General features: G+C 35.4%; 1 protein-coding gene across 1 annotated transcript in view; it reads right to left on the bottom strand.

The window, feature by feature from the left end:
• The window catches only part of LDAH (lipid droplet associated hydrolase), a 106,447-nt gene that overhangs the window by 72,448 nt on the left and 10,871 nt on the right, over nt 1-23,128 (bottom strand). The window contains exons 2-4 of the mRNA XM_045549122.1: nt 22,116-22,271; nt 20,697-20,840; nt 4,942-5,111 (exon numbers count right to left, since the gene is read on the bottom strand). Of these exons, the coding sequence (XP_045405078.1) occupies nt 4,942-5,111; nt 20,697-20,840; nt 22,116-22,269 (468 nt within the window). The 5' untranslated portion in view covers nt 22,270-22,271. The remainder of the gene's footprint in view (nt 1-4,941; nt 5,112-20,696; nt 20,841-22,115; nt 22,272-23,128) is intronic.

A 23,128-nucleotide genomic window follows, 5' to 3' on the forward strand; every position in this document is an offset into this window, starting at 1 on the left:
CTGTCAGTGATAATGATACCCACACATTTAATTTTGTCAATTTTACTCTTGTATCTTTATTTAGGACTTCTTCATTCTTACTAAGAAAAATGACAACATGGTTATCTGTTTTCTCTACCCATAGCAAACTAGTAGCAATAAACTACAAGAGAAGAGAAATGGTACTTAAACACTGAGAGAGGAGATAGAAAAACTATAAAATAGACACATAAGAGAAATTTTTTTAAAAAACGAACAAGCACTATCACGTAAGAAATTTCAGGACATATGCAAAATCCCTCTGACTACTATATTTTATTCTAGCACATATCAAAATGATAGTGCTATTATCATTGCCCTTGAATCACTAAGAACAGATTCTTCTATTAGTCAGTATGCATTGTTGAAAAAGTGAGATAATAATATTTTAGACAAATTTTTATCCAATTGGACAAAATACTCTGGCGCTTGAAGGAGTGAGTTTAAGTAATCTGGAAATTTCATTTAGAGAGAAGATATTATTGCCAACCAGACAGACAAAGGAAGCTCTATGTTGTTGTGCATTTTCCCCAAGGAAGGCCAAATAATATAAAAAAAAAAAAGTTATGGAGATCTGATATCCTTGGAAGGAAAGGATGTGTTATCATTAAATGTTATATAAATCCTTGGAGGAAAATAAAAGTTAAAATACTGGAAGGTCACCCCACAACTCAGTGCAGACCCCCGGTTAGAATCAAGGGCTTTCAACTGCCAATCTTGAACTTTATGCAAACAATTTATTGGCAAAATCAGACAGTACATTTTTAACATAGAGAGGATTAATGATGAGAGAAAGAAGATTCTAGTAGTAGAGACTATAGCTTTTTTGTTTCCATGTCATTTGCCCCCCACCTCAGGTTGCTAGAGCATTCATGGGGTCTCCTACTTACTTCTGGAGCTGCGAGTCCTATGCATTTAGTAGTTGTGTACATTGCAGGGGCACATGGTAGTATCTGTAGGCTCTGCTATTATCCAAAGATTGAAAGAGCCACCAGACATCTTCTTAGATTCTCCTTATATCCACAGCTAATATAAGCGTATCCCACCCCAGGATTCAGACAGAGCCAAGGCTGAATGCTCGCAAAGTAACTTTGTCTCACTTCCCACCTACAAAATGAAAGATGGGGCTAGATTGTCTTTAAAGCCTATCTCAGTTGTAAGATCCTATGAGTCTAAAAACAATTATGTTTATTATTATAAGTCCATGACAGTTACTATTTAACAGTCTTCCAATTACATATTTTCTTAAGCTTCTTTTTAAATTCCCTATGCTGGACATTACTGTCAAAATATCTGAAGAATTTCTATAATTTTATGGATCAAACTTGTTTAAAGAAACAAAAAGTTTTAAATACCAGCTTTAAAAAGAAGCAATTATTTTTTTCATTATATTAAAATATATGTCAGAGAATATATCTCTTAAAATGATTTGAGACCAAAGGAATAATTAGTTACAAAAATATTACAAAGAACCAAACCAAAATAAAACCAAATAAACCAGCTACTAAACTACACGTAAGACCTCAAAATGTTATGGGAGTGAAATATTCTGGTAAAAATAAGACAAGAGATGGAAACATAAGTTTCTTATTATCACACTTCATATGTTATAAAACATAACAGCTAACTTATTTTTGGCAAATGATTAAGGATTGTAACACTCTGGCATATGCAAACTTACTTGATTGTCAAATGTATCTTAAATGAAGCATGTCATGCTAACTTCAGGCATGCAAGCACTGTGTTGTCTTAGAGTAGCCAAGAGACACTGATATTTCAACACTTTGGCAGGGATCACACCACCAATATTAACTGGCCCAGGTGTTTAAAGGGGTCGAGGGGAGGGAATTTCAACGATGTACTTAATTGAAACCAGATAAAGCTTCTGAATAATAATAAAAAAATCATACAGATGTTCATTGCTCCCCTCCTCCCAAACAAGAGGCAACTTTTTGGACAATTTATTGCACAGATTATTTTCTAGAACACACTCTTTTTAAGAAGATAAAACACAGTTTCATATGTCTCTCTGAAAACCCTATAATCACAGTTTGAGTTATGTCTCTGCAAATAAACTAGGCTAAGCTCATGTTTAATCTTTTTTCCCCTTTTCACCACTATTCCTGCAAAAGTAAAGACACCTGAAAGCAGAACAATAATTAGAAAGTTATGAAGCTGAAGAAGCTATAAGATATAATAACCTTAAGATGCATTGTATTTCCTTCCCAACATTGTGAATGCAAGCTCAAAAAAGGAGGATTCAAAACAAATGTGTTGAACAACTATTTTCAAATACACAAAAGATAAACCATGCATCACATGCCAAATAGGTCTGCAGCAAACAAACAAAAACCAAAAGAACCAATCATTTGTGATTAAGTTAATAGACTGTGAAGAATTCAGAAATGAATATTTTCTTCCCTATGTTTATAGACTAGTAATGCTATTATTATTTCAAATGTGCAAGTTTCCTTTGTAATGTTTTGAAAGCTTTTCAGACACCTAGAACAACTAACATATTTCATATCAGTTTCCTACATTTTATTTGACAGGACCAAGTCGTTGCCTATACCAGAAAATATATTCAGCATCTGAATTTTTATTTATGTCCACACCACACAAATGAATTCTTAACTCTGGAGTGGTGGGGTAGGGAGCTTCTTATATGGCTCCCAGTGACCTCCTAGTATTCATGCCCTTGTGTAATTCCCTCTCCTTAAGTGTAGGCTGGATCTAGTGACTTGATTCTAACAAAAAGAATATGGGAAAATGATGGGATGTCACTTCTGTAATTAGGTTACAGCCTATGACTTCCATCTTGCCAGCAGATTCTCTCTCTAGCTCTTCTCCCAGGCTTGCTCTGACGAAGGGAGCTAGAGAGGACATGCTGAGGAGGGTAGCCTCCTGCCACTAATGAACTACGTCCCTCAGTCCAACAACTCTCCAGGAACTAAATCTGCCAACAACCATGAGTGAGCTTGGAAGCAGATCCATCTCAAATTCAAGTCTTCAGATGAGACTACAGCCCTGGAAGACACCTTGACAACAATCTTGTGAGAGATCCTTAAGCAAAGAATCCACCTAAGCTATGGCCAGATTTCTGACCAGAAACTGTGAATGAATAAGGTATATCATTTTACATTGCTAAGTTTTGGGATAATTTGATACACAGCAGTAGATAACTAATGCAGTAGTTAACCTAATGACTGAGCCAATGATTCTAGTGTCATTTCCATAATAATAATAATCATAGCTAATACTTACGTGGAACTTTTAAATCCAGGTGCCATTCTTAATACTTTATATAATTCCTCACAAAAATGCTTTGAAGAACACATTATTTATACCCATTTTTGAGATGAGGAAACTGAGTAGAGACTCAATAACTTGTCCAAGGTCACATAGACAAAAAAATTACAGCAAGTACTGGAACCCAGGCATCCTGGCTCTAGAGCCAGAGCTCACAGCAACTGAGTTCACAGCAGAACCACTAAGAGAAAGGGCTGCACACCGTAAGGATGTAACCACATAACACAGTATCAGAGGAGATTTCAAAGGCACAAAAGAGATTAGAAGCCATGCAAAATGCCAAAAGCAAAAATAAAGCTTGCTTTCTGATTAAGATGCTTTATCTAAGGAAAAAAACCCAACAGAGTATTAACAGAAGCAATAATACAGTGAATAGAGTACAATCTTCAATTTATTGAATTCACATTTAAAATGAAAAATACATTTTCTTATACTCAGTAAGAGAAAATTAAAAGCCTGCACTTGGTATTATAAATCATAGCCAAGGAGGCTACAGTTGTATTTTTTCCAAGGGCAATTGTAAGAAGTAAGCATGTAAAGCTGGCGGGAAAAGGGGCAAACACCTAGTGAGCTCTAATATCCCATTAGAGATTTTTTATCATGTGGAGTGAGAGAAGTCAAAATCCTAGGATAGAGAGGCCATGGAAGGATCACTTCCTATCTTGACTTGATTACTAGAGATTACTCGATTAAACAGCACTCCACGCTCCCACACACCCTGTACTTACACAAGACAGCTGGTGTCATACCTACTGGTTAGTCTGTCTCCTCCACTAGACTCCAGGCTCTCTTACCTCAAACACTGTCTTATTCACTGGGACATCCTCAAAACATAGCACAGTGCCTAACACATGGCAAGGGCTTAATATATGTTTGCTGAATGAAGAAATAAATTATCCTGTGAATCACATCCATTCAATGGGTTATTTCAATGGTACATGTTAGTGAAAGCGTAAGTTTTTGCTTTGTTTTAAATCCCTTGTAGTTCACTCGCTTTCCTGGGCACTTTTAATAGGTCTCTGTGTCTCTAGTGCTTCATTTAATATCTGGCACACAGTGGCACCCAATAAGTATTTGTGAATAAATGAATAAATGTGTGTTTCAAAAAGGTAGCCAGGCTACAGAACAGGTAAGGATCCAAACTTATGACTTATGAATAAAGATTTAGTATTCCATAAACATAGCTATTTGCCTACCAACAATGATGATGATGATATAATACATTTCCTTCCTTTTGAAAGTAGGCATGAATATTTGTAAAATACTCTCCCAAAAAAGAAAGATTCCTGTCTAGGTCTTCAATATTCCTTTTTAAAAAAGACGGCAAGTTATATGTAACATAAGAACTCCAGATAACCTAAGATTCAAAGGCATTCATTTAGAAAATTCCTATCTCCTTCAGCATTACTCTTTGAAACATTATGGGAACTTCATGAACATGCACTCACACAAGCCCATGGTAATATGGACATAAGGACAAAGGCAGTTTCCAAATATCTCCTTCTCAGTTCTATTTATCAAGTAAACAAGAGACAAAAGAGTAAAGGCAAGCTGAGGAGGATCTGTGCAGGTACATAATCAAGCACCCATAGTCACCCCCTACGGCATACTTACTGGGAGCTCAGGGGTACGCTTCAACATCTTGAGAGAAATATAGCAGCCTACTGAATGGCCAATGAGCACAAGCTTCATTTCCTTTGGCACATGAGTTCTCAGGAAAGCTAGTTTGTGTTCTACTTGACCACTCAGTCCATAGATATCCGTAATTTCTTGAGCATTTGGATCTAAAAGCAAAGATATGAGCATATTTTCATTCAATAAGTGAAAGTAATCACACTGTAAAAATATCTTTAAAAATGAACACAAATGATGTAGTAGTTACCATTCTTCAAAAGCCTACAGTGTGCCAGCTATAGTATTAGGCACTCAAATTATATTAATCAATCCTCACATAATAACCTTGGAAAGAAAGTATTATTATCAATACCTTCATTTTATAGGAGAAAATCCCAATGCTCATAGACATTATGTTACAGACTAACAGTCACAGACCTATTAAGTGGGAGAGGTGATATTCAAATCCAGGTCTTTTTGTCCTCAAAGCTCAAGAGCTTTCCACTATTCAGTGAAGTAATGTTAGCTTAGGCCAGTGGTTCTCAAACTTGAGCATGCACCAGAATTCCCTGGAGGGCTTATTAAAACAGATTGTTGGGTCCCGCCACCAGAGTTTCTGATTCAGTTGGTCTGGGTTGAGGGCTGACAATTTGCATTTCTAAGTTTCCAGGAGATGTCGATGTGCTGATCCCAGGACCACACACTGAGAACCACTGGTTCAGGCTAACTTATATCATTAATAGACAACTAAGAAAGTCCATGACACTCCTTCATTATTTTAGATAATCTTTGTTTGCTTAAGAACTTAGACTGAAAAATTTAAGTAGAAATGTTATAAACGGTTCCTTTTAACCAGCACAGCCCTGACTTGAAACATCTTCTCTTAACTGTTACAAATAAATTGTTTTCTAGATTTTTTAAGATGTAATTAAAACTTTACCGGGCGAATACTCAAGAAAAATGAATGAGCCCTCCTCTGTACTTAAACAATACTTGACTCTTTCATCATAGCACTTTCATCAAACTTGTATATTGTCTATTTATATGTTTATTTCCTCTCTTAGGCTGTTAGTTCCTTGAAGGTAAGGTCCATCTTTTCATCTGTGTCCTCTGTGACTAGTACACAGTAAATATTATTGAGTGAAAACATGAACTGACGAGATGATTTCTAAGGATGCTGCCAGCTCTAATACTGTATAAGCATAGAAAACTTCAACAGGTTTTCCCCATGAACATACACACAACCCAATAACAGGATGAAATATTTCAAAACATCACAAGGTAGTCAACTGCTCTCTAAAATTTGAATCACTGGAACACTAAATTTCTTGCTCTCATGACTCCTGAAAGGTATTGATATAAGTTACAATCTGTGTGGCTCATTAAAAAGGCGCCCCAAACTCATTATGAAGGACTGCTCTTCAGTTTTGTCTGTACATATTTTTTCCTTCAGTGCTAATCTCCCCTGGTTAGTCTAAATCCTAATCATTCTTCATATTTGCAGCAAGTGTTATCTCCTCTGAGAAGCCTTTTTATGATTCATTACGTGGGGAGTAAAGTAGCCTTCCTCTCAGTTTCCACACATCTGTTTATCTCACACTACTACTCCTATTTGCTCCTACTTTACACTTCATGTCTTGCTTATCTCTGTTCCCCAAAGTCAGACAAAGTTATTGTAAAGCTTTTAATTGAGTCAATGAGGCTTACTTCTCATTTCTGAGGTACTAGTATCTCCCAGATAAGACATGTTCTGCCCTAACCCTTCTTCCCTGGTCAGCCCAGAATTCATTCTCCACTTAAGAAGGAAGTTCAGCATAAAACAGAATGGGGAAGAGACAGAATCTGAAACCTGACTTTGCTAGGGCTTCTGATGACTTGAAATTCACATTTTTATTCAATAAATATTACACTCAGGTTTGAATAGTTTATACCCTGCTTCTCAAATCACTCTATCCCAAAGTGATCAAATCATTCTATGATACCAATAATATTTGATTATTGAGTTCTTTTTCAAAATACATAGTGTTTCAAAATATCCAAGTCTTCCTTTCACTGGTATAGTAGGTGTAGAACAAAAATCAAGGGCATTGGAGATAAGATAAATCTGGATCTAAACCCCAGCTCAGCACTCCTCTAACTGTGTGACTTGGGCAAATCCTTTAACCTGGGCTTTAGTTTCCTCATATATAAAATAGAAATAATAATGCTAGCCTCTTAGAGCTCTTTTTTAAGTGTCTAGTATAAACTGATAAATAAAAGCTATGATTGCTATCGTTTCAATTCTTGTCATTTAAGTCCTCCCCTCAAAATATACCAAGAACATTTACATGGTTAGACCAAAGACAAGGAAAATGAGCTAAATGCAATAAACATTTTAAAATTTCACTGACACCATTAATAAGGTCCTAAAACATTATGTTTCAGATAAACTTTAATGAGCATTATAATTCAGAATATTTCAGAAGTAGATCTGACTTTACCTCTGGGAACTGCCTAGTAGATTTCCAAGATACACTATGTGTTAGTATTTACTAAAGTAATGAGATTAATGGAAAAAGTACTTTCTATAAATAAACAATGATAGCAATTTTAAATATGCTTTATCATTTTTTAATTTTACTAGCACATAAAATACTAGACATTATTTTACTAGCAAAACTGAAAGGTTAAGAGACTATATGCTTGACTATGTATTTTCACTCCTATTATTTTAATATACTCTGAAAAAATGCTAGTAATTATTAACTTACTTTCCATAAAATGTAGTAAAAATTACATTCAATTGTATCAAAATCAGGAGAATGATAATATGGAAATCATTTATACCATTCTTCTTATAGGGAAAATGTACTCCAAGTTACAATCAACTAAGCACATTTGGAAGACAATCTGTTTTGAAATTGAGAACTGTCTGAATTGACAGATAATCCAATTCACCATATCATTACCAATAAATGGTCCTAAATATGATAGTGACAATTCCCTCTGACAACCTGAGCCTATTTCTTAGACCCATCTCTATTGGATTCACTTCATAGCTCATCTCTCAATTCTAGAGTTTATTGCAAAAGGTATATAGAACCTGTTCTGAAGTAGTTCATAGAGAAATTAAATAATACTAGTACTTCACATTTACTTTTCATCTAATTGTTCAAATTCAATGCTCCACTTATTAAAATTGTTGTCAATTTTAAATCAAAATATTATGCATCCCTTATAGCCTCACGACATGGGTAAATCTGATAATTATTATTTTCTTTCATTTTATATGAACTAAATTGACTGCTCTGACAGAAAATAGTGACTAACTGGGCCTTGGGAATACTGAAAATACAGATAAAAATATAATATATATTATATATTATATTATATATAACTCTTGCTTTCAAGAAGGCCACAGTCTAGTAAGAGAAAATAGACATGGATAAAAACACAATTATAAAATACTGAAGTATCTCAAGCATTTTGCTTGAGAAAAGAACAAAGTTTTATTGGATCATAACAGAAAGGTAATGCCCCTTTGGATTCATAAGAAGTACTTTATCTTTCTCCAAACTACCCAAGATAAATAACTAGAGGATATTCTTTACTACATGCACATTACTATAAATGTATACATTTAACTACATATTTGAATCCATGCATACCAGTCTAAATTTAACCATGTATTTAACTATTATTCCTATATATGTATATGTAGCTACACATTGAATATAAATGCATAAGTTTAACTATTTTCACACAAACTATAATCACAAGTCAGTCTACAGAATGGACAAGACTGGAGATTGGCACTATATGAGCCTCTGAGTCTGCAGACAGTAACCCTTGACATCTCACACCAGAACCTGCTCAACCACTAAACTCTTTCATCCTGGGCTTCATCATTACTCCAAAGCTGTATCTTAATAATAATTTTAATTAAACAACTTACATGTGAAAATTAAAAAGCTAGAAACAATATTTCATAAAGAATGCTTTGAGCAAGATGAAAATATAGTTCACTCCTTAAATTTAAAACACACAAAACAAAATCATATGTTGTTCATCATACATACACATAACGAAAACCATAAAAAGAGACATGAAGTAAATTCATGATAGTAGCACTGGGAATGGGATACAAAGAAGACAAAAACTTTCCTGTATTGTCTCATTTCATTTATTCTTTTAACAAAAAATATCGAAGTAATTATGGCAGTGTTAACAGTCAATTGTGAGTAATAGAATCTTGGGCTATTATATAACTGTACTTTTCTAAGTTTTTAAAAATTTCTCAAAATAGAGTAAAAAACATAGGAATGCTTTTATATGCTGTTCCTAGATATCTTACATCTATTTTTATTGGGAAAGCCAGCATTCATTTCTTTATTACTCCATGGAATATAGAAGCCTCAAAGGACTTTCTAGGTTCATGCTAAACATCAGTGAAGCAGTTGGATGAGAACTGTGGTCCCTAATTCTTTATGCTTAACTCACTGATCCAAAAGGCCTTCCTTTCGCAACTGTCCCCTGAGTTTACTAAGTTGATGTGAAAGGACATTTTCATGGTTTAGGTTTCATCCAGCCCCAGCTTCCTAAGCATTTTGTAAGTTCCCTGTACCTAACAACTGGTGCAACTCTGTTAGCTCTCAAAGTAGGCATCACGCTGAGGGGATGGTTGATAAGCATTCTATTTAATATTGCTATCTTATTATACTTAAAAAAAATTTGGCCACGCATGGTGGCTCACATCTGTAATCCTAGCACTCTGGGAGGCTGAGGCAGGAGGATTGCTTGAGGTCAGGACTTCGAGAGCAGCCTGAGCAAGAGCGAGACCCTGTCTCTACCAAAAATAGAAAAATTACATGTGGCTATCCAATTTTCACAGCACCATTTATTGAATAGGGATTCTTTTCCCCAGTGTATATTATTGTCTGCTTTGTTAAAGATTCAAAAACAAAAAAAACAAAAACAAAAACTTAGGCGGGCATGGTGGAGGGCCCCTGAAGTCAGTCCTACCTACTTGGGAAGCTGAGGCAGAAGGATCTCTTGAGCCCAGAAATTTCAGGTTGCAGTGAGCTATGATGACGCCACTGCACTCTACCTAGGACAACAGAGCAAGACTTTGGAAAAAAAAACCCTTTGCAAACCCTAAGCATATGTCTTATAAAATAATTTTTAATTATTATTCTCCAAACAGATGGTGAAAACCAGGGTCATCAAATTATGCTTTCCACTTGACTAAAACCAATGATCTGCTAAGGACTTCAACAGGAGAAATATGGGAACAGGAGAGAGATTCAGCATGGAGAATATGTTATACACTTAGCAAACAATAAAAGCAAAAGGCATAAAAAGTGTAAGGCATTATTTTGGAAACAGCCTTAAGTTCTGTGGCTACTTGTGGTTATAGGAAGAAGTGAGCAATAAAGTTAGAAAGAAAGGTTGAGTCTAGATGAAGCAGGACACTGAACGACACACTGGACTCTGTTCTGTGATCAGTGAGAAGATACCTACTGATTGCAAAGAGAGGGGCAGCACAATCTGGTCTGTGTTATAGGCCAAGAACGTCAATGCTAGGCCTTCTGTCTGCCCTGGGACTTGCTTAATTCCTAACTTCTCTCTTGCCCTGTCCTTTGGTTTTCTGCTTCTTCCAACCTAGAGACTTAGCTGCTCTCATTTCTAGGGACTGTGAGCCCTAAGATTTGATTGCCTGGTTATCCCTGACTTGGGCTTATCTAGTCATCCCATCTTACCCCCATGTTCCTCTGCCATTCCCAGTCCTGACAAAAGAGAAAGTTCCACTGGTTTTTCTTTCTCTTTGGGGGACTGCAGTGCAAGTAGTTTATTATTTCTTTTGACAAGCATCATTCAAACTCATAATTTAGTTGAAAGATTGTATAACTTTTTTAGGTAATGTTTTTATCTGCTAAAACTAAACCAGCATGATTTGTAGCTTTTATTTTATACTTTTTGTATAAATGACTTGAAATAGTATTTCTCATCAAGTAAGCTGACTCTATAGTAAATCAAAGCCAGTTTATACTTCTAATTCCTTAAATTTTCTTTTCACACTGTTTTTTCTTGAATCATCCCCTCTGATATTGCTGAACATCTGTTCTCCCAATTATATTCAATTTATAATTGTGATAATGTGGTACAACTACAATATTATTTCCAACTGTTCATGTAATTTTAATGTGCTAATACAAAGCAAAACATACTTTCAACATTTGATGTGTGGTTATAGCTTATGGTTTTTTTCTCAATGATTACATATTTTTTCACATCATATTTTGCATGTCAGAAAACCAGTACCTTAGGACAATAATCTTGGTTGGCAAATAATAGATCTGTCCTGTCTATCCAAAGCAATCTATTACAGCATATATTTGCAAACATAACCTCCAATATGTAAAACAGATGAAAGTAGAACTGTTCTGGTTGAATGGGGGGCTAGGAAAGCCCAGAGCCCCACTTAGCCTTCATAGAACTTTTGGGCTACTCAGAACACAGATAGAAAGTCACTAACCTACAAGGTGAAGACTGGAATGTCTCTTTGGTACCCCTGCAGCACCACACATAATAACCTACTAGGCTGTCAATAAATTCTTGATGATGACAAGTTGCCCTTACCCCCTCCAGAAACCACAGCTTGCTTTGGCCTTGTGGTGACCCTTTGGGCTAGTGCCTCTAGATGGCACTGTTTTCATTAGGTAGCAGAAAACCCAGGCTCTAATTACTAAGTTATTAACTCAATAGTACACAGGCAGCCCAAACAGCAACAAGCATACTCAAAGTAAAGTTATAAATAATAAGGTGTTAATGTAAAACAAGAATTAAAGACATTTCCTAGAAATTCAGACACACACCAGATACTACTGGTTTTCCTCATCAGCATTTATTGATGAAGATCTAGGGCAGTGGTTCCAAAAATGTGGTCCCAGGACATCTATGTTTTAATAAATCCTCCAGGTGATTCTGATACATGCCAAAGTTTGAGAACCCTTGACCTAGGGTGATCCTTCGAGTCCATTTTCAACCTTCAGAGTTGCTATTCATGTTCTGTTCACTAAGCATGTTCTGTTTCCATCTTTAGTATGACTTCAGATAGCTCACTGTGATTGCTCAATCTTGTTCTGATTAAGTAATTCAATATATAGCTTCTGTCTACTGTGGATGGCTTTTCTCATCAAGGTAGGAATGTAAGGATAAGACATACTAGCTACTCACTATTAAGAAGTTTGAACACAACAGAAGAAGAGGGATCATCCTTCACTAGTATTTGACGGTGTTTGCGCCACTTCCTAGCTCCTTGTCTTTGGCTGTCTCTTCTCTTGCCAGAGTTCAGATTAACAGGCCAGGACAGCCAGAACTTTTGGAAGTTGAGCATGTTAAACGAGCTTGTTTTCTAGGAAGAATTCTTTCAGCAGCTCCGTTTTCCAAACATAAGATAGCAAAACCACATTCTAAACAGACATATAAACTTCCTAACGAAGGAAACTCTATCGTATTAAACTGCTAATTTGTGGCATATATAAAGAAATAACACAATAAAAAGGTCTCTTTAATAATATTTCACAGCACAGCAAGTATCTGTTATACATTTTATTCACTTTTAGTCACATTTCATTCAATATGACGGTTGTTGAAATAGATTTTTTTTTTTGGTGGTGGTTGTTTTGAGTAAAATCCAACCAAGAAATAGATGTTTTTAATCAAGGCAACACAATTTGTATGTTCAGTTTCATTTCATTAATGCTCTTAAAATCTTTCACCGCTAAGTAATCAATATTTGCTTACCTTTCAAAATACACCCTCACTCTAATGTAAAGTGTTCTTAATTTTAAATTCCAATTTTTCATTGCTGCTAAATAGAAAAGCAATTGACTTTTGTATATTAACCTTGTATCCTGTGATATTGCTGTAATTGCTTATTGATTCCAAAAGGTTTTATTTGTTGATTCTTTCGGATTTCCTACATAGACAATACTGTCACCTGTGAACTAAGATAGTTTTATTTCTTCCTTCCCAATCTGTATGCCTTTCAATTCCTTTTCTTGTCTTATTGCACTAGCTATGAATTCCAGTATGATGATGAAAAGGAGTGGTGAGGGGGCATTCTTGCCTGTTCCCTATCTTAGGAGGAAAGCATCCAATTTGTCACTATTAAGTACTATGTCAGTTGTAGGTTTTCTGCAGACATTCTATATCAAATTGAGGAAGTTCCCCTCTGAATTATATTTTGTCAAATGTATTTTCTGCCTCAATTGATGCAACATGGTTTTCTTCTTTGGCCTGTTGATGTGATGGATTATATTAAATGATTTTCAAATGCTAAACCAACTTCATATACCTGGAATAAATTCCACTTGGTTGTGGCTTATATTTCATTTTATACATTGTTGGATTCAATTTGCCAATATTTCGTGAGGATTTTTACATCTATATTCAGAAGAGGTTTTGTTCTATAGTTTTTCTCTCTTTCCCCTATTCCCCAGCCTCTGGCAATCATCATTCTACTCTGTTTCTATGAGTTCAACTTTATAAGACTCTACATATAATGGATAGGACATGGTATTTGTATTTTTAAATTTTTGATGCTGCTGTAAATGTGCTTTATTTTTAGTGTATAGAAATGCAACTGATTTTTATATGTTGATTTTGTATCCTGCAAGTTTACTGAATTCATTTATTAGTTCTCACAGATTTTTGGTGGAGTCATTAAGTCTTTTCTACATATTTAATACAAGATCATATCATCTGCAAACACAGACATTTTAACTTGTTCCTTTCTAGTTTAGATGCCTTTGATTTCTTTCTCTTGCCTAACCACTCTGGCTAGGACTTCCAGTACTATGTTGAATAAAAGTCGTGAGCATGGGCACCCTGATCTTAGAGGAAAAGCTTTCAAATTGTCACTGTTGAATATGATGTTAGTTGTGAGCTTGTCATATATGGCCTTTCTTATGTTGAAATACATTTCTTCCATACCAAACTCGTTGAAAGTTTTTAATAATGAAAAAATGTTAAATCTTGTCAACTGTTGTTTTGCATCTATTGAGAAGATTATATGATTTTTTTTCATTTATTCTGTTTAATGTGGTATGACATTTAGTGATTTGCATATGCTGATCATTCTTGCATCACAGGGATAAATCCCACTTGATTATGATCTTTTTAACACGATGTTGAACTCAGTCTGCTAGCAATCTATTGAGAACTTCTGCATCTGTGTTCATTAGGAATATTAGCCTGTAATTTCTTTTCTTGTATGATCCTCATCCAGCTTTCATGGTTCAATTTCTTTCATATATATATAGGCCTATACAGATTATTTTTCCTATATGACTTTTGGGAGTTTGTGTCTTTCAAGAAATTGGTCCATTTCATCTAAGTTTATTGTCCTTTTAATATCTATAAAATCAGTAGTGCTGACTCTTCTTTCATTTCTGATATTGGTAATTTGTGTCTTTTCTTTTATCCCCCTGTGTTACCCTGGCTATAAGTTTATTAACTTTATTGGTCTTTTCAAAGAAATAGCTTTTGGTTTTGTTGATTTTTTTCAACTGACTCCTTGTTCTCAACTTCATAGATTTGTGTTTTCATTTTTACCATTTCTTTTCTTTTGTTTGATTTAGGCTTAAATGGTCCTTCTTTATCTAGCTTCCTAAGGTGGAAGATTAGATTACTGATTTTGGATCTTCCTTCTTTTATAATATATGCAGTCAATGCTATAAATTTCCTTCTAAGCACTACTTTTGCTATATCTCACAAATTTTTATAAGTTGTTTTCACACTCTTTAGTTCAAAATATTTTTAAATTACTCTTGAACCTTCATTGACCCATGTGTTATTTAGAAGTGTGTTGTTTGATTTCTAAATATCTGAGATTTCTTAGGTATGTTTTTGTTGTTGATTTCTAGTTTAATTCCATTGTGGTCTAAGAGCATACTTTGTATGATTTATACTCTTTTAAGTTTGTTCAGGTGTGTTTTATGGCCCAGAATGTGGTCTATCTTGGTGAATGTTCCATGTAAGCTTGAGAAGAATATGTATTCTGCTGTTGTTGGATTAAGTCCTCTATAAATGTCAATTTGATCAAGTTGATTGACGGTACTATTCAGTTCAACTATATCATTATTGGCTTTCTGTTTGCTGGATCTATCAATTACAAAAAAAAGAGTGTTGAAATTTCCAGTTGTAATAGATTTGTCTATTTCACCTTACAGTCCATCAGTTTTGCCTCAGGCATTTTGACCTCTGTTGTTCGGTACATGTGGGACTGTTATATTTCCTTGTAGAACTGATCCTGTTAACATTATGTAATGTCCCTCTTTATCCCTGACATTTTCCTGGTTTTGAAGTCCACTTGGTCTAAAATTAAAATAGCTATTCTAGCTTTCTTTTGATTAGTGCTACTGTGATATATCTTTGGACAAACCTGTACTTGTCATCTATCCACATCTTTACATTTAAAGTGGGTTTCTTGTAGACAATGTACAGTTAGATCTTCTTTTAATCCACTCTAATAGTCTATGTCTTTTAATTGGTGTATTTACACTATTCACATTTAAAGGGATTACTGATATAGTTGAATTAATATCTATCATGTTTATAAATGTTTTCTATTTGTTACACTTGTTCTTTGTTTCTTTTTTATCTTTCTCTCTTCTACTTTTTTTAGCTTTAATTAAATATTTTATATGATCCTATTTTCTCTCTTCTTATTATTAATTATAGTTCTTAAATTTTTTTTTTTTTTAGTATTTTCCCTAAAATTTGCCACATATACTTAATCTAAATCCATTTTAAGTAATGTTACATCACTTCACCTTTAGTCCAGGTACATTATACTGAATATTCACAATTCCCCTCTTTCATTTCTTGTAACATTGCTGGCATTCATTTCACTTATCCAAATATTATAATCAGCCAGTACATTGTTACTTTTATTACTTTGAACAGCTATCAGATTAATTTAGAATAAGAAAACTAAACTTTTTTTTAATCTTTATTTATTCCTTCTCCCAAGCTTTTCCTTTCTTTATACAGAGTTGAATTTCTGACCTCTATCATTTTCTTTTTCCCTAAAGAACTTCTTTTAATATTTCTTGCATGGCAGGTCTACGGCAACAAATTTCCTCAGCATTTGTTTGTCTGAAAAAGTCTTTATTTTGCCTCTCCTTTCGAAGGATAATTTCACTAGATATAGAAATTTAGGTTGGTAGTATTTTTCTTTGAACACTAAATATTTCACTCCATTCTCTTCTTGCTTGAATGGTTTCTGACAAAAAGTTCCCTGTAATTTTCATCTTTGTTCTTCTCTAGATAAGGTGTTCTTTTTCCTGCCCTCTTTCAAGATTTTCTCTTTGTCTTTGGTTTCCTGCAATGTAAATATGACACACTTAGGTATAGACTTTTAGTATTTTCTTACCCTAGTATTCTCTGAGCTTCCAAGAGCTGTGTTTTGTGTCTGGCATTAAGTAATTCAGTAAGTACTTCAACTATTTCTGCTCCATTCTCTCTTTCTTCTCCATCTGGTATTCTAATTACACACATGTTATATCTTTTTAAATTGTCCCAGTTCTTGGATATTCTACTCTTTTCTACTATTATTTTTTTTTCCTCTTTGCATTTCAGTTTGAAAAATGTCTATTGATCTATTTTTAAACTCAATGATTCTTTTCTCAGCTGTGTCCAGACTACTGGTGAGCCTCTTGAAGGCATTTTTCATTTTTGTTACAGTATTTTCTACTATTTCCTTTTGCTTGTTTCTTAAGAGTTTCCGATTGTCTGCTTGCATTACCCATCTGTTCTTGCATGCTACTTTTTCCATTAGAGTCCTCCACATAATAATCACAGTTATTTTAAATTGCTATCTAATGATTCCAAAATCAGTAATAAGCATATATCTGAATCTGGCTCTAATGCTTGCTTTGTCTCTTTAGACTGTTTTTTCTTGCCTTTAACAATGCCTTATGATTTTTTTGTTTAAAGCTGAACGTGATGTTATTGGGTAATAGGAACTGAGGTAAACAGACCCTTAGTGTGAGGCTTTATGTTAATGTGGCTAGAAGCTGGGCTGTTTTTAATGTTTGCTGTACCTATAGGTGCTAGATGCTTCAGTTTCCTGTAGTGTCCTTGTTTTTTTCTTCCCTGTTATCTTTGGTTTTCCCTACAAAGTATTTAAGCAGGGTTTGTGTCTTGCAGCTCTTATAGTTGTGATCCACTTTTACTATACTGGAGACCTGTTGATATGGTACTAAATTATGGGGGAGGAAAGCTTCTTATAACCTTTTGATTAAATCTCAGTCTTTCAGTGGGCCTGAGTCTCAGTGCTGTCATCTTCTAAAGCTGCGGTCCCCAACCCCTGGGCCACAGACCAGCACTGGTCTGTGGCCTGTTAGGAACCAGGCCACACAGAAGGAAGTGGGCAGCAGATGAGCTAGCTAAGCTTCATCTGTATTTATAGCCACTCCCACCACTCGCATCCCTTCCCCCCCTCTCACCCCCACACCTGTCCCACGGAAAAATTATTTTACATGAAACCAGTCCCTGGTGCCAAAAAGGTTGAGGACCGCTGTTCTAAAGTGTTTGTCACCTTTTTTTCTTCCTCAAGTATGTGAGACTGGAAGGCTAGAAGGAGGCTGGAGTTGGCTAACTGCCCTTCCCCCAGGTTAGATAAGGCTCTGGTGGTCTTTTTCCCTTGAAAAGTAGGCCTTTGTTATTAAGAATGCTTCGGGTATACTACAAAATAGTTACTTTTCTTCTACCCCTGACAAAAACTCTAGGAGATTTTTCACAGATTTTCACAAAAGAACCTGATGGGGTTCCTGGAGGTAATACTGATGAAAATGGGGTAGTCCCCAAAACAAAGCTTGCAGAAGTTTCTCACTCTCAAAGTAGTCTGCACTTCACCTGCAGCAGTCCATCAAAACGACCATTTATGTATGCTACCGGCTATGGCTCTAGTGTCTTCTGCTTCAGGTAAGCTGATCCTCACTGTATTCCCCTTTCTCTCCAGATCTTGGGTGGCAGTTTGTCCTGCAACCTCAATTCTCTGATAGGTCTAAGAAAAACCATGATTTTCAGTTTGTTCAGTTTTTTCATGTTGTGTGGACAGAAGTGACGAATTCTAAGCTTTACATGTCAGAGCTAAAACTGGAAGTCCACATTTGCTTTTAAAATCATTCTATACTAAATATTTTCTTGGTGCATAACATATACCAACTAAAATTTCTGAATAGGTTGTAAGAAGAAAATAAATGTTGTGGGGAAAAAAACCTAAACATTCAAATGTAACTGTTTTACTATGGTTTAAGGTACACACTTCATCATGACATTGTCATAGGGGTAAAAAAACGCACAAAAATATACTCCTTCATGCTATAGTTCCAGATGCTTACTTCAGCCTGGAGAAAACCCCAGAGCTATTGCACAAAGTATTAAAGGCACTGGAAACTCTCATCTGCAGGGCCACGGTGTTAATGTTTGACTTGGGGTTGAAAATGTTTAAGCATAATTAAAACAAAACATTATGAAGTTTTAGCATTCCTTTTCAACTCTTAAATTATAGAACAATGAATTTTTTTACTTTTTTATTCACAGCTTTCCATATTGTCTTAATTTTTAGATACTAAGCATATATAACTTTTTAATATAAAAATACAATAAAGAAAGCCAATCCATTTTGAAAATAAATAAATTGTACATTACTCCCTGGTGCTAAAAAGTCAGCTCTAAAATATAAGGTTAAAAAGTAGATAAAACTAGATAAATTGATATTGTTTATCTGACATGGAACATTTACCCACATTAATAATAAATTAATAAACTAATCTTCTTTAGAGGGTGTTCAGAAGAGTTCACATATGAAATCATATTTACTGTCACTATATTCAAATTTTAAAATAGAAACAAAAACATTATATCCGATATGATGGCCAGAGGCTGAAGTCAGAATACACAGTTAAAAATAAACGTAATCAAAACTAGCCTTGAATATCATTTACTTAGATCATTCATAGAGTACAGGCTTTTGTATATTCAAACTTGTACATCAATGTCTAAAAGAATCATGAATATATAATAACAAAGCGTACAAATGTAACTTTATAATACTATATCTTTAAAACTTAGAAGGTCAGTAAGTATAAAAAGATGCTTACACTACAGGAGAAACATTCAAGAACCAGGAGCAAACTAGGCAATGAAGCCACAGCCACCCTCTCTCACCTCAGATTAACTAAGGGGGACCTCTTAGGATAGAATGCCCTTGAATAGAATGACTGTAGAGAATTTAAGTTATGTTTTTCTTTTTCTCTCTCATTTTTTATATTTTAGAAGTGTGAACATGCTAGAATTCCCATAAATTAAAATATGCATTACATCCACCATTTAAAAGCTATCCAGCAGTGTACCACACGGAGTCCTGGCTCTCTTCCCAGCTTTCAACGTCCTCTCAAACTGGCCCTGTAGAGCAGTAACATGCCCACCAAATCTCGCTCCCTTCTATGCTACTCCTTCTACCTGTTATACCTCTGTACTCTCCTCCACCCTACAAATCCAAATCCTACTCAACTGTCAAATCTCCCTGTTACGGCCTAAATGCCTGTAACCCCCTAAAATTCTTATGTTGAAATCCCACCTCCAAATGTGATGGTATTACGAGGTAGGGTCTTTGGGAGGTAATTAGAATTGGATGGGGTCATGAGGGTGCAGCCCTCATGAATGGTACTAATGCCCTTATAAGAGTCCCAAGAGAGCTTACTTCCTCTCTCCACCATGAGAGGACACGGAAAGAAGAATGCGACCGGGCGGGGTGGCTCACGCCTGTAATCCTAGCCCTCTGGGAGGCCGAGGCAGGTGGATCGCTCGAGGTCAGGAGTTTGAGACCAGCCTGAGCAAGACCTCATCTCTACTAAAAATAGAAATAAAAATTATCTGGACAACTAAAAATATGTGTAGAAAAAATTAGCCGGGCATGGTGGCGCATGCCTGTAGTCCCAGCTACTCGGGAGGCTGAGGCAGTCGGATTGCTTAAGCCCAGGAGTTTGAGGTTGCTGTGAGCTAGGCTGACGCCACGGCACTCACTCTAGCCCAGGCAACAAAGTGAGACTCTGTCTCAAAAAAAAAAAAAAAAGAAAGAAGAATGCCATGTATGAATTAGGTCCTTATCAGACACCAAATTTGCCAGTCCCTTGATATTGGACTTCCCAGTCTCGAGAAACCATGAGAAAGACATTTCTATTGTTTATAAGCTACTTAGTCTATGGTATTCTGCTATAGTGGCCCAAACTAAGAAACCCTACTCCACACAGTCTTTTCTAACCCACACTGTGTTTTCTCCTTTGTTTACTTCTTAGGTATCTACATGATCAGCAGGCCAGAGTCTGTCACTTAATTATTCCCTAAACATGAGAAAGAAAACTTCTTTAGAGTAAAGAGCATGTCTTACAATACTTTTTTTCCACCATTCCTCCTACTACAACTCTGGAAAAATAACGTGATCAAAAAACAAAAAGTTGATCCCTAATTGGTAAACAAAGAAGGTAAGTCATAGATTGTTTGATCTATCCAAATTCTATAGACAATCACCTGCAGAAGAGTTAAAATGTTTCTAAAAACCTTAAAATTACCAAAATATGGCACCATGTACCTAATGCCACAAGCAGAGGTTTCCACTGATGTAACTGTTAACCTTAGCAGGCTTTCTAGAAACATGAACATCCACTCACTGTAAAAGAAAGCAGATGTTAACAAGGACATACCCTCTGATGTTGTAAGAATCTTCTTGTCTTTGGGGGCCATGGCATGCCCAGCATGACTGATAATCCAAACTGGAAAGCGTCTGTTTGTCAAAGAATATAAAGCCTTTGCAAATGGCACATAGAAGGTGGGAAAACCTGGGTTACCTAAGAAAAGAAACACAGGCCTTAGATTAATCAAAGCAATAAACCCACATAAGATGATGTGCAGATTGGAAAAGGAAGGTCTATTTCTCCTCACACTCTCCTCTGAATTCTTCAGAGTATCCAGAGAGAGACAGCTTCAAACTTCAATTAGTCACTGAAGTACCCCATTTAAATACTCCTCAGTGGCTTCCCATTGTTATCCAGATAAAGCCTAAAATCATTAACACTGCCTAGAAGGGACCTCAAGATTTGATCATGCTCAGTTATCACACTGCATGAAAACTAAAACAGGCCAGCCAAAACAGTGTAAGAAGCACGCACAAAGAGAACTTTAAGGAGTCTACTGTTTTCTTGTCACTTATCACAAGTACTTATGTTGCAAACAGAGGTACAGTTTGATCTTTTGGGGGAGAAGACCACCAAAAAATACAGGCAGATTTATCTTGTGTGTATACAGAAGGTATTTTTGACATGGGTTTGCTTCAGAGAAAGAAAAAATAGATTATCTTTTCAAAAAGAGTCAATCTAATACATCTGTAGGGTAGAAATACAGTGAAATGCATAACCAAGTGAACATTGTAAATGATGTTAAAAGACAAACCAGGAACAATTCTTGCTATGTATGAGAGACAAAACAATTTTACTTTAAAATAAAAAGCTTTTACAAATCATTAAGAAAAACCTGGATAACAATTGAAAAATGGGCAAGAGTTTCAAACTGGGAGTTCACAGAAGAACCCCAAATGGATTATAAACATATATGTCCAACCTCACAACTTAAAAAGTAACTTCAAATCTGCAAACAAGCATCTACCCCAACATTCTACTGACAGTGATCTAGCAAAAGTCACAAGTGACCCAGTTGCCAACTCTCAGAATAAATAAATGTTCTAAAATAAACATATAGTCATCTTGAAATGAGGCAGAAAAAAGTTTAGGAAACTGTCAGAAACCTTGATAAAGTTCTAAATATTAAGAAATTTTATAAAAAGCACATTACAAAACTGTATATATGGTATACTTCCAATTGTGACATATACATATATATAACAGCCAACAAAATAAACATAATATAAATGCATAGAAGAAAAAAAAAGCCCAGCCATCAAAATATCAAAGGTGGTTGTTACCAATGGGTCATGTGATTTTTTTCCCTTTTATAAGGTTTTCTATATTTACCAAATTCTCTATAATTAACCCATAATAGTATTTTTAAAATCAGACATAGTTATAAGAATCTGTGTAAAGTCTCCTCATCCAGACTTTCATACTTACCAGGAAGAATAAAAATAAGCAATTTAGGCCTGTTGGCACTTTGATCATCAAAGAGGTTAGTCCAAGGCCCACATTTTAGCACCTGGGTTTCGCTTCCACCACACAAAATGAATTCCTCATGCACCGGAATGTCTTCCTTGAGTTGTGACTCCATTTCTAAATAAAGGGGGAAAAGCAGTATGAAGAGTCAGTAAAATGTAAAACTTGAGCCAAAGACAATAAAAAAGGGCAAATTTCAATATACCTTGAAGGAAATGCCACAAAGACATACGGGAGATATAACACTATTTGGCTATTCTGGACTAAAAGACTGAAAAACAAACTAAAACAAACCGTAATAGTAGTTAGAAACAGGGAGACACATCTTTAGCAAAATAAAAGACTATAGAGGGGTTTGAATCAAATCAGATTAGCCTTCTCCATAGTTCTCCTCTCCTGTCTAAATCAACAATGGCCGTGGATAACTTTTACTTTCCTTCTGCTGAAATTCTCTTTCAGCTCTGTGTGTTACTGAGACGGTTCTCCCTATCTTCACCTGGTGAAGACTGGTGGAAAAGTGCAGAGGTTATGGTCTGCCCCTGCATTCTCCCCAGCAGAACAGTAAGGGGGACAGTGACCTCCATATGGTCTTTTATTTCCTTCTTTTATTACTCCTCTCCTGTCCTAAATTCTATAAGCGTATTTTCATGTATTAGGTCATTAAATATGAAACGTCTGATTTTTGAATCAAAGGTTTAATTTATATAAGTTATCAATATCTCAAAGAAGCAGCAGCGCGATTGATCAAAGTATGTGCCTGAACTATCAACAGTTTTGCCATTTTAATGGTAGCCTGTTTAAGCCAGCAGCAAAGAAGCCTGGAGAGCAAGTGTCAATGAAATCATGAAAGACGTTTTGCACAGTTTGTTGAGAATTTAATATTTTTCCTTGCAGTAAGTGGTCCAAAGCCTGGAAGAAGTGGTAGTGACTTGATGCAAGGTCTGGTGAAATTGGTGGATGACAGAGAGTTTCCA

The sequence above is a fragment of the Lemur catta genome, chromosome 4, assembly GCF_020740605.2.
Source record: "Lemur catta isolate mLemCat1 chromosome 4, mLemCat1.pri, whole genome shotgun sequence".
Lineage (NCBI taxonomy): Eukaryota > Metazoa > Chordata > Mammalia > Primates > Lemuridae > Lemur > Lemur catta.